This window comes from Aptenodytes patagonicus, chromosome 2 (genome assembly GCF_965638725.1).
Source record: "Aptenodytes patagonicus chromosome 2, bAptPat1.pri.cur, whole genome shotgun sequence".
Classification (NCBI taxonomy): Eukaryota; Metazoa; Chordata; class Aves; order Sphenisciformes; family Spheniscidae; genus Aptenodytes; species Aptenodytes patagonicus.
Genome location: NC_134950.1, coordinates 57,241,451 through 57,254,520, shown reverse-complemented (window position 1 = coordinate 57,254,520; position 13,070 = coordinate 57,241,451). Strand labels below are relative to the sequence as shown.

Sequence of the window (13,070 nt, the reverse complement as noted above, 5' to 3'; positions counted from 1 at the left end):
ATAGGAATCATGAAAATGGTGAAAGATAACTGTTCTAAGACAGTTATCACGAAAATCTCCTACTATAAACAAAGAGGCAGAGAGAAACTCTGGTATTCTCACGTACCATAACGCGGCAACTGTTGAAAAGCATTGACTTTGATAGTTACCAGGTTTTACCACACACTGTCTCTTTTTGCCCTCAACACTAGTAAAAGTACCACCTTATAAAAGATGCTCAAATGTTGTAATTGTTATCATCAGCCTTTGGTGGGAAATGGTAATAAGAGAGCTCTGGTGAATTTGCCGTATGGCTTCACAATATAACCTGGAGACATCACTTCCATATGTAAAGGGTCTATTACTTCTGTATGCCTTTGGGTGTGGGGAAAAAAGTACCTTCTTTGCCATTTGTCATCACTATTGCAAAACAGGTGAAGGACATGTTTCAGAAAGCCTCGCCTATTCAACATAGTGCTTAAGAATGGGTTTATCTCCTTCACTGAAGACAGATGGCTTCCACCACCTTTTTCACGTTTTGATGATTAAGAAGTAAAGAACAGCATCAAACACAGTTGAATCTTCAAGATTAATACAGGTGTACGGAATTCAATCACTTCATGTATATATATATATCAGGAAATCAGCCTGACTACCCTACATCCTTCAAAAATGACAGCCTGTATAAAGCTGAAAAACTGCGTAGAACTATCTTGCTTTGTTGTTTTTCAATTCTTCCTGAAGTAATTTCAAATGTTAATTTTCATCTAGAGGCTAAAACCATGGCAGCAAAAGTTTCTTTGTAAAGAGAAGTGTGGAGCTTCCATGCTGCTGTAGTTCTGACAACTTTTTGCAACATAAAAACAAAAAACATGCCAAGGAAGTTAAAAGTATTATTATTCAAAGAAGTATTTCTGCTTCAGATGCCTGAAAGGGAACTTTCAGTTTGAAAGAAAATGTATTTTTGTTTCTGAAAACCCTTATTAAAATGTTCACACAACATATACAGTCGTGTGTGGAAGACACATACATATTTTGCAGAAAAGAGAAGGAATATGAAAGGGGTTATTACAGCAGCAAGTTTATGCTGCTGTAGTGAAGACTATAAACCTTTCTGTTGTAAATATTTATTTTCAGAAGTTTGTAACTCATACCTAAAAAACTCCTCCTGACTGAAACTTGACCTGACGTCTGTCTCCAGAACCAGCAATACACAAAATGAAACAGTTTAGCATCTGCTTTACAATTGCATACAGACATAAAAAGAGGTTGAAAGGCTACCCTGGGCTATTATATCTAAAGCCGCTTTATTTTCAAGAGTAACTTTTTACAGTCATTAAGATATGCTCTGAAATACTTCCACAAAACATCTTAGATCTGGTTCCTCTGAATGCTGCAGCAAGCAGAGACAATCTGAACCGTGAGGAGTATTCAAAAGTCTGAGATGCACAAATGGATGTACTTCATATATAAAGACATGCAGCTTGCATGTGAGTATCTGCTGTTTCACACATGATTGATCTGCTCCAGCCCTGGTGGAAACGACAATGAGCGATGCTGTAGAACTGTATTAACATTCGTTTGTCACTCATAATTTACAGTTGCTGGTGCAGTGGTGGAGGAAGCATTACAAAACCTTTGATAGAGACTTGCTAAAAGAAGCTAAGTCATAGCTCAGTTAACTACATGAACTTCAGGGGTCACAGAACAAGTAAATACAAAAAGGATTAGTTTCTCCTGCTTAGTAGTCAGGGTGAGACATGCAAGGTCAACAATAGTCATCCAATAGTAAGAGCATCCAGCAGTGTGTGTGAGAATAAGTACCGCACAGATATTCAACCTAATGCTCTCACTAAAGGACCTGGTTAAAATTCACTGATTATCTAACTCCTGGAAATGAAACCCTAGCTGCCAGTAAATTGAACAGATCATACAAGAGCTCGATATTCTGCTATAAAAAATTTTTAAAGAATTATATCCATGGGAACAAGGGGTATATAAAACAAAATAGCAAATTTTAAATTGCACCAGCTTGCTGGTTCTGCATGACCCAATATGCCAGCTTGTGATGAGGGATTCTTTTTAATCACAGTGACTCAGGTGCAGGTCCCATCTGTTGATGCCAATTACAGCAGATCACCAAAAGTCTTTATTAGCTATAAATTCAGTCTACCACTCACATTATACTTATCACATAAAGGAAAATTGATGTTAATTTTATAATTGAAATTGCACACTCTGAATGTATTACTCTTAAAATGGAAGTAAAATCTTTTTTGATTATTAGTTGAGAAAGCCTCCATTAGGTAAGTCTTTTTAAAAATGTTTCTCCCTCTAATTCAAATCAGCAGCAGGATGCTATGAATGCCAAGGTGGAAAGATATCAGTCTCTATGTCAAACTCCGGTTGGTATGGAAGACAGTAACACTTTAATAAACAGGTGATTATGCAACTCCCAGCTCTGTTAAAAGCAGATTGGTAGTCTATTACAAACTGATTAAATTTGCCACTTTTTCACTTCAAACAATTGTATTTGCTCATTAACACTTGATATGTTGCATGCAGCTTAAGAAGAACATAGGAAAATTAAATATCAATCATTCTAACTCCTCAGAGATTTAAAACTGACTCATGTAATCATATTTTCCTTCAAAGAACAATAGGCATGTGCACCTGTGAAAGCTGCAGTGGAGAAGAAAAGGGAGAATGGGAAAAGTTATTTAAAGACTGATGTAAGTAGACATCAAGGGAATTAAACATGCAGCTTAACTGTTACGCTGTATTGATGTGTTTATACATATCTATATGAAAGCGTGTTCTAAAACAGAGCATGAACATCATTGGCTATACTGCAAGCTGTGGCTCATGACAGGCTTACTAGTACGGAAGACATACAGAGGCATAGTCTGTTTGACATGTGAAACGAATGCCTTTCCTTTCATAGTTAATATACAGCCTTAAAGGAGTTTTAGAGATTATTCCCAGTTACCTTATCACCTTTGCAAAAGACAGAGACTGCATCTTACTGGAAGTGTTACTGTTGTGCAAAGGCTTTGTCAGGAAGCTGGGATACTGGAGAATAACACTAGCTGGCCTTCACAGCTGCATCTATCAGGACATTGCAGAGAACTATAAAAACCAGATGAGTATTTTTAACCCTATTCTGCAGATGGGAAAGCTGAGACAAAGGAAGGAGAAGAAACTTTCTCATGATTTTTCATCGGGCCAGGGACAGAGCGAATACATAAACCTCTTCATTCCTCCAAAATGGAGATACAAATCTGCTTCCCAACTGGACTTAAAAAAATAAGAAGTTAAAGATGTAATCCACCAAAAAACTCACAGCCAGATTATTTTGAATTTTCTCTAAGTTGTATGCCCATTTTAAAATGAATTTTATATTCTTCAGTGAGGCAGTTTCTCACTCATTGCACTGTGGGAGGGAGTAGGCATCCCTGTGTGCACTTAGCTACACAGAAGAAACCGATGGGATCTGACCCAAAGAATGACAGCTGAAACAGTCATATATCCTTTACATCTTGGAAGAAGACTTGTTTCTATTCCTCTTATTCTCCTTCTTGACTAGGTACTTCTTGACACCATATCAGGAAAAAAGTGTGGCAGAGAAACTGTTGGGACTTGATGGCGGATCTGGTACATAGACTTTCAGTACATTATTCATACATTATTACATACTTGGCTTTAAGAGCTGAAAGTACAAAACCCTCAAGCTTGGTATTTGCTATTCAAGTATTATGACGAGTGATAAAGCCGCATTTAAACTTGCTTCAGATAGGGATCTCATATGTCTATCAGAAAGCTGTCAGGGAGATCTTCTGGTGAACCTCCTGATGAAAACAACTGTATTAGAAACTGCAAGTAAAACGCCAACTGTGTATCTTTTTATTTTAGTATTCAATTAAAAGTGAAAAACAACAGCATCGTTAGCTAAAGGTTAAATGGAACAATCCATTTCTTCTTAGAAGAGGAGGGTGTAAAATCCCAAAGGGAATTAAGCAAATGCTGCATTTTTGTCCTAGTTTTCCTGTCTGGCTCATCTGCAGAAAGACTGTGGACTGAGGAATGTGGTGGGTGGGTAGCAGAAGTGGAAGCAGCAGCACATTTAAATGGCTCATGTTCTAAGATCACAAATTGTAATTCTGGCCTAAAAGTGTAACATTGCCAGTAGTGAGGCGGTTCTAGAAATAAGATCTGCGTCCTGCCCCACTGTCATCTGACACAAAGTAGCACCTCATTTGGGACTGTCGAGAGCTGAAGTACAGAAAGGCAGAGATACGAAGCCTCCCACTGGTAGAAGTGGGGACTGGAGGCTGCAGACTGGGTTACTTAGGGGATGACTGAAGTCAGTAAGAGCTCTTATTTGACATGGCCAACATTTTCTCTGCTTTGATGAAAAGTCATTAAAAAGTATATATGACCTCTAAATCCAACACATGGTAAGATTATTCTGAGTATATTATACTCAGTACTCCAGCTGGCTCTCTTAAATGTTGGGCATGTGTTGAAATAACGTACGTGGGTGTAGCTCAACTTCTTCAGATCCACAGGCAAACGCAGGAAGCTCTGTCACAGAATACATATTACAGAGAAGATTCCCTCCAAGCAGTGGAAGAGCAATCAAATTTTCGCATGCATGCTACCCAAGCATAGGCAGGAGATTGGCATATTGTTCAATATTATGATTAAGCAGTCACAGAAGTCTCATCTTTCCCACCTGTTCCAGCTCTGAACTTGACCAAAAAATAAGTAAGAACTGCATCAGAATGGGCAAATTATGTTATTGAAGACAAGTACAAATTGAAAACTAATTTGCATGTTGACAAAGGAATAGGTTCTTGTTCACAAGGAAGCTTTTAAACGATGGCCTGTAAAATTGTCTCTCTAGATCCCTTTGAAGAATCCCCCTGCAAGCGTAACATGTCTTTGGGTCTTCTACTAAAACTTGCTAACTGAAGTGTTTTGTATTTTAAGGACCTGAAGCCCAGTTATCATTGAACAATTAAGAGAACATACATTTTCATGACACCGTTGTCTCTCTGAAAAGTTGACTGAATGTTTCTTACCATGACTTATTTCTTTTTTCGTGAGTAACAACATTTCTGCCAAAAAGGATGTATTTTTTGCTTTTCTACTCAAAACCTATTTGAACACAAAGGTAAAGGACTGCTTACTTGACATACCTGAAAATTAGATAATAATTCAGTTTGCTTGCTTCTACCTAAGTGATTGAGCCTACTCTGTCCTGGATATTGACTGTGGCAGGAATGCATATTAAAGAGTATAAACTGTAATCCAAGTACCAAAGCCTCTTAGCCTCACATAACCAAAAAGAAAGCGTGATAAACTTACCTTGTGTAGCAATGTAGTGATTTGGTCTATGATAACCCTAAAATAAATTGAAAAAAAAATATAAGCAATATGCACCTCGACTATGTTGCTATGAGTGAAACTTCATTTAGAGTAGTATTCAGTAAAAATCACAACAATACAGGTAATGGATTAGATGCAGAAGTTCTTTCCCGTGGGGGAAGGGCAAGGGAGAAGGGGAACAAGAAGCAAATGCGTTTTCTCCAAGATACTTAAGTTGCAGCCTTGTACATTAGGGGACAGAAGTAATATGTTCTTTCAGTCCCTTGTTGGCTCTGCTGAAAATGAACGGCATGAAATCCTCTCTAGCACTTGCAGCTAACGGCATCAGAAGCTCATGGAGGCTGAGATACACCTCCAAGCTATTGCTATTGAGTGCAAAGCCTATCCTTTTTTTAACAGCTAAAGAATGCTAGATTTGCATTCAGCCTGGGGAAGCATGGGGGGATGTTCACTCTGTCCACTGTGGTTTGTTTATGTTTTATTTCTGAACAGTAAAAAGGAGGGTGAATTCTTTGACTAAATGGTTTGGTATGAATACACTTGTTCACATCTAAATAGGAAGAACATAAAACAATTCTATGTTTCTCTGATGACAAGAGCAACTTAATCACAAGCTGGCCGTGCAATAAAGATTATGGATTCTTAGCAACATTGAATAGGATGCCAATAGGGAACAATACCATTTTTATAGTATTTGAGTTTCTGATGTGATGGGAGTGTCACCAAAGGTTTAGATCATGCACTAGTATGTTGATAAATTCAGTTATACCAGTGTTAATCTTTTAAGAATGGTTATGATGCGTTGTCAGTCATCAACAGGAAGAACTTAAAGCTATAGCTTGCATGCCATTGCAGTTTCTTTGTAAAAGAGCAAGGGACATTGTAGTGATGCAAGGTGGGAAAGACTCAAAACAACTGAAGATACTTTGAATATGACAGAAGGAAAAACATGAATTACAGAACTGATTCCTTTATGTGCCATTGAAGCAAAATTTGGAAGTCTATGAATTGAGAAGTGTTCAGATAGCTACAGAGTTGATTTTTTTCTGCTACATGTTATCTAATATCCCTAGTGGCTGGGATCAAACAATTCTGTTTCCCAGTGAAAAAATGCATGGGAAAAAATACAGCATAACCATTGCCCCTCTCTTTTTTATCCAAGAAGATTTCATAGTGTCTGTGACAATGCCATTCCCTTATTAACATGTTTATTCTGACAACACGACAACTGTACTAATAACCTCATGCAAGAGTAAAATTGCAGCTGCTTCTGTAGTAGAAAAACATGCATTTCTAATGGAAACCTGACTAGCAAGATTATAAACAAAAAATGCTCTTTTTTGTGCTAGAGTTGTCTTTGGAAGATGTCTGCAGTCCTCCAAGCTTTGCAATGAAGCCATCTGCTGAGGACGAGGGAGAGAATTTTTTGGTTATCACCCACTGTTTCTTTTAGGGCCACAGTCTCTTCATCCTCTTGTACTTCCATAAGCAAAAAAAGGTTGCTACGCAGCTATCTTATCAGCATTTTAAATTAGTATGTCCAAATCCTTATTCCTCATGTCTTTTAACATTTTAAGAGTCAGATGAAAATCTGACACAAGAACATACTAGTAGCCTAAAATGAGAACAATCCTGAATGTTGGAGAAAGTGTGAAAGTGAATTCAAATCCAGGTCCCCAATGTCAACTCTCTCTTTCCTTTCACGACAGATTACTCCCTTCAGAGTTTAGTGAGACATCTAACTAAATATATTTCCATATGTGCCTTTACCTCTTGGTGACAGTGCTATTCTTTCAAACAGCAAGGGACTGAGCAGAAATCTGAGCTTAACTTAATGGTTCTTGAACATGCTAATGAACATCAATAGAAGGAGATATCTTCAGAAAATTACAGCTTCAGACTTCAGATTGTCACAACTGAAGTACCTACTTTTCTTGTATAGCTCTAGTTCCTCCATACTCCGAGGAAAACATCTGTTACATTCCTGTTTCATACTGGTGATTAAATTTGAACTGCAAACTGTGACACCATTTTTCAAAGATGCCACTGCTGAACAAGAAATCTTTAGCAGACACAGTTTCCTATGAAGCAACACTTGTTTTACTTAGCCTAAACATCTAGCACTCCATGTAAACAATAAAATTATTATCTTTGCTATCCATAGATTTCTGGCTTTAGATAGTATTGACTTTCTAATGATTTTCAATTCTACTTTTGAGTTCATTCTTTCAACCAAAACCACCTTGTCTCTTAAAGAATTTATTCTAATGTAAAACATTAAGTTAACATGATGCAGAATGAACAAAGAAGCCACCTTCAATAATTAAAGAGCCTACATATTTAATGAAGTGTCTTGCTTGCATTAGAAGTACTGGTTAACAGCTGCAGAATATACTTTGAAGGCAACTTAAAAGTGCAGAGATGACAAGAGATTGCAAATCTCTGCATTAGGCATTACAGAGTTTTGTCGCATTAATATGCAAACAGCTTTTTTTTAAATGTGGAATAATGCCAAGCTGTTGACAGAAAGTGAAAATAACATTTTGTTAGCCCATATAAACACCAGCAGGCAAAGTAGCCATACAGTGGTGCTGGCAAGGTTTCAGTCTAGTGGCAGTTGGAGGAAATGACTCCTTTCATTTGCTTATTGACAAAACCTTTGAGGCTTTTTTTTTCCCTTTAGTGTACACCTAGCTTCCAAAGATAGTACTTTCCAACAATGTTTAGCAGCTGATATTAGCTGTGATATCTATTACAAATTATGAATAACGTGAGAATAATAAGAGCTCCCTCTTTGACTGAACACAATGTTAAGTTTGTTGACTATATCAGTATACGCACGTCAATATAATTTCCATTGATGTAATCAGAACTTGTTTCTCCTTCAATGGGCTGCAATCTCACTCGAGAATGATCATCTGAAACAGGAACAATGGAGAGAAAAAAAACTAATTAAAGACACATTCAGTAACAAAGCCTTCATCAAAATACTACTTTAAAGTCAAACTAAAACCTCAACATTTGCAAATTCATGCTTGTTTTGTTGTCCATGAAAACATTGTATCTGCATTTAATCCTCATTTCAGTCATTCATAAAGCTTTCCAAATCCCCTCTGATTTTCAGTCTGAATGTCTTAAATATTTCTAATGTGAAATCCATTGCAATAATGTTTTTTGCCTTGACAGCCCCCCCCTCAATAAAACAAATAACATGAAGTTGTCAAAGTTTTAGTCATTTGGAAATGCTTCTACCAGTACTCAAAATAAGCTGAAGTCATTCTACAAGACATACTGCCACCCCACACTTTCTGAAGGAAACTCATTATGTTTTCAGTAAGAGAGAAAGCAAAACAAAGTAATGACAAAACCCAAGCAGTCAGATAATGGCTTTGTCACTGAATTTTGCTCCACTGTGGCCATCTGTATCTATCCAGGAATGCGCAAACACTTCCAACTCTATTTTCCAAATTCCAATCCAAAACACCATGGCATGAATTCGTTTCTTGTCAGCTGCCTCATTTTCTTTATGATACCACAGCAGTGATTAAGAAGTGCTAGAGGCTAGATCCCCCCCAGAAAAGAATCTCTGTATGCTGGCAGGGCTTTTTCTTCTTTGAGACTTCATATGCTCCTCTTGATTCTCTTGGTTCAAAAGCAACCAAACACAGTGGCTTTTCCAGAATGCTGCACAAGTTGTTGATAAAACAATTTGAGGGTATGATCTCAAGGATGGAGAGATGGTAAATGGCCACTTTACTGCTGCTTTGTTTACAAGTTACTCTCGCTAATTAGATACCTGTGTACTATTGGTTTTGAATGCTGCTTGCTAGCTGAGCTAATATTACTTGCAGCTGATGACAGACCTGCATGACTGTCATTATTTTGTTGTAAATGTAAATACACGTTAGAGCACCCGAAACTTGCCACCCATGTTCTGAATAGCTATTTTTTCAGCTTTAAAAATCCTAAAAGATAACAAATGAATGAAAGAACATGAAGTGGCTTAAAACCCAACTTCATCGTAAGTAGCATAATACTGGCCCACATTATGGGGGAGGAAGGAAAGGGCAGGTGGTTCTTAAAATAACATTGTTTTAGAATTACAAGTCGAGAGATTTTCAAATGGCTGAGTAGGAAAGGAAGAGGCAAATTCTTTATTTCATCCTCTTTTATGTTCCAAGTCTCAGGGACTAGAGATCTCAGAGCCTCATTTGCTTCCCTGGGATTCCCTTGGGAGAGAGAAAGGGCACAGTTTTAAACCAAATATAGTAAATCAGAATGAATTAAAATTCCAGCTCTAGATTCCACACAGCTCTTATTTTGTTATTTTCTTGTGATTATTTTACCCAACAGTCTTCAAGAATGAGTTTTTCCAAACCTGTTGGAATATTCAAATCAATTATGTTCATCAGGTCAGCCTCTTTATTCACTTCTCCAAGACTAAAAATTTATAGAGATGCGACTCTCCATTACATAACCCATGCTGGTCTGACCCTACCAAGCTATGCTTATCCAAGTGCTGTGCTATTCTCTGCTTAATTAAGCCATCTATCAGTTTCTTCAGAGCAGAGGTTTGGCTCACAGGCCCTTAATTCTAAAAATCCATCTTACTTAAGAAAGATACTACATTAGGAACTTTCTAAGCTCCAGACATGGCTGCTGCTTTACAGTTTTGGGACCTGATCCAACTTCTGCTGAAGTCAGCAGACTCCAGAAGTCAAGCTTGCCTGGACTCACGGTACGTCTTCATCCACATTTTCATGATTTACTGCATCATTGCCTTAAAAGCATTCTCACCAGGACAACTCAGGCTAGTAAAGGTCTCCACTTCTACATTTCTTGAATTACTTAGGGCAGGATTCAGTTGTCTAAGCACAAGCATCTCATACCGCTTCATATACCCCAGGATGTACTGCCTAGCCTTCAGCTGCCACTATGGAATAACACAAGTCTCTCATGTGTACTATGTCACATTTGTTTGTCCTGCACAGATGTCCTAGGTCACCTGAAATGGCACTACATGTCTATGTTTAGGCAACCGAATCCCATCTTTGATGACTTGCAGACCAATGAGTTCCATATTGGGCAAAACAAGCTTAAATTTCCCACTAAGGAACATCTTAAAACTATAACTTCCTGTTATTTTTTTAAGACTGATTTATACAATTGATTAGTATGCAGTGGTATCTTTTCTTTACCTTTCCTGTTACTTTGTTATTCTCTTTCTTTACTCCATTCTTTCTTTGCAATAATTCTTGCTTAGGATTGGGCAAAACTAAATAAGTTACTTCATACCTATATCTTCATATCATCTTTCTGCCCTTTTTTCTTCTCATGTGCATCCTTTGTAGTACTGCATTCTCAGATAAGTTTCTGGGAATTCTGGAGGTAATGGACTGTTCAATACCCATTCATTTGCAGTGCAGCTGGAGTGACTCCCTTTTTTTATTGCTTTGAAAACTCTAGTTAACTCCTTGCTGCATGGCAACACTTCTTAATTTGAAAAAAATTCTTTAGTCAACAAAAGGAAACATTACTGTGTCTATGCCTGTGCTTATGTCAAGTAGATTTAAACCTAAGAGGTACACAAGCCATATATTCTTCCAACATGTATGTTAATTCTTAAATAGCCTCTAGGTTAACTGTCTAGATTTTTAGGGTATTTTTTTCCTTTATACTTCAGCTGCTCTTGACAAATTTTGTAGCTTTTAAATACTCCCTTTTCCAGCTCATTGTTATTTTGATACCCCTCTATTAGGAGATCAAATTTAACTTTGCACTGATCACTTAAGCTTTCAAAATGAGTTATGTTAGAATCCATTTGTCTTTGTAGAAAATGGTAATAGATAATGAATATAAGCATTTTATTCTCGCTTCCCTCACATAACCTACAACATGTATAAGCCAGCCTGCAGACTGTGATCTCTAACAAGCCCCTTGAGTAGCTGGTTGATTAGCATGCGTAGCCAATGGCCCTTTCTTGGGACGTGCCTTGCTGATTCTTTGCAAATCAAGCCTTTTATAAATGTCTCACCTAAAATCTTTAGCTGCTTTTAAAAGCTGTGATCAATATTCTCTTCTCATTTAGTCAATACTGAGTTAGGTAAAAATAAATACAGAACCCCTCCCATTCCGAAATTACCTCAAGATCTCTCCTGAGGAAAAACCAATAGATTTTACCAAAATCCATGCATAATCCTACACAACTATGGCAGAAACAGAATTTTTCTTAGGTAAAAAAAGATTCATTTAGCAGATTCATGCCGGTTTTAGTTCCTAATGAGAAAACACAAAGCTTTTTGTGTTCAGTAAAGAAGGAACATGTTTTCTGTGGGTGAGTGGACTGTGATCATGATTCAGCTTGTTGGTACAGTGGCTCACAAGCTGTAGCCACTTTCATACAGTGGGTAGGGCACGCTTGTAGCCAATTAAATGCACATCACTTGGGTATAAAGCATATTGCCATTTTGACAAGCTCCTGCAATGCTGGCCGCTTGGTGCTATTGTTTTAGTTCTCTCAGAGAACAATAATGACTACAAGCAATAATGTAACAGTAGTATCTTGGGGAAAATTTAAACAAAGGATAAATGGATGGAAAAAAATTACATTAAATGCTTTACAGAAAAAAATATACATTTCATTATAATCATGCACCCATAGTCAGTAGCATCTGAACCATCGTATTTTTAAGTCTTTAAACATAGCATAAAAGGGCAATTTAGTAAAATGCTTTTCAGCTAAAGCAAATACTTTATACAACTATCTGGGACAAATTTTCAAAAGTGGACCACTAAAATTGTACTCTCAGACTCTGAGACAAGCGATCATTTATCTAGCAGAAGAACACATAAAATAATTAAACAGTTAACTACCCCATTTGCATACAGACGACAAACTGTGGGCAGTTTCAGCCTCTCTTTTAAGATACTGCCTTTAACTCTAATGGCTTTTAATTTTAACTTGTGTTATCTGAGTTTTCACAGCCACATACATGGGAAGTGTTATTGATAACAACTCCATCCTACTCTTTCCCTTTGCTAAATACTGAGGACATTAAAAGTAAATTGAGATCTAAATGATCTGAGTTATATTTGCCCTCTCAGAAAGCCTTCAGTATCACTTGTAATTGCCATTGATTTGTGTATCTAATATCTTTTACTTGTTTTCCCTTGGCTACTCATCACTTCATTACCTCAGACATACAGCACTAGTAGTCTGTTTTCTCCAACCAAAGGGTGTCAAAGTGTAACGCGACACCTAACATGACATTAAAGAGGGGACTGACAACACTAAACCTGACTAAAAGAGAAGATCTATTGTCATAGGCTTGGACTGGAAATAAAATTTCACAAAGGAAGGATAAACATAAAACTTTTTGGTATTCTTATTTATGCCTTCGGTATTTTTACTTAAATGACAATAGTCATCTAATGTATTGCTACATCCTCACAAAATAACAAGTTTGTTACATATTAAAGATTGCTTGGAGGGAAACAAGCAAAACCACATCTAGCTAACTTATCTTCTTTTGCATATGCTCCAGCCCATCATGATATTCACATTTCCCTAGAAGATTTCATTTCCTTTTTCAGTAAGTAGCACAGTATACATCCAAAATACACAGCAATACTATCACGTCCATTCAAGATGATGTGGCAGATAGCATCTCTTGCTTAACTTGCCTCTGCCTCCACAAGCA

The 13,070-nt window shown here is 37.2% G+C and overlaps 1 protein-coding gene across 10 annotated transcripts in view; it reads right to left on the bottom strand.

The window, feature by feature from the left end:
- Positions 1–13,070, bottom strand: part of PTPRM (protein tyrosine phosphatase receptor type M) — a 492,832-nt gene that overhangs the window by 47,224 nt on the left and 432,538 nt on the right. For all 10 annotated transcript variants that reach the window (XM_076329941.1, XM_076329942.1, XM_076329946.1 and 7 more), the window contains 2 exons: positions 8,212–8,288; positions 5,350–5,386 (listed from right to left, as the gene is read on the bottom strand). In XM_076329941.1, coding sequence (XP_076186056.1) covers positions 5,350–5,386; positions 8,212–8,288 — 114 coding nt within the window. The remainder of the gene's footprint in view (positions 1–5,349; positions 5,387–8,211; positions 8,289–13,070) is intronic.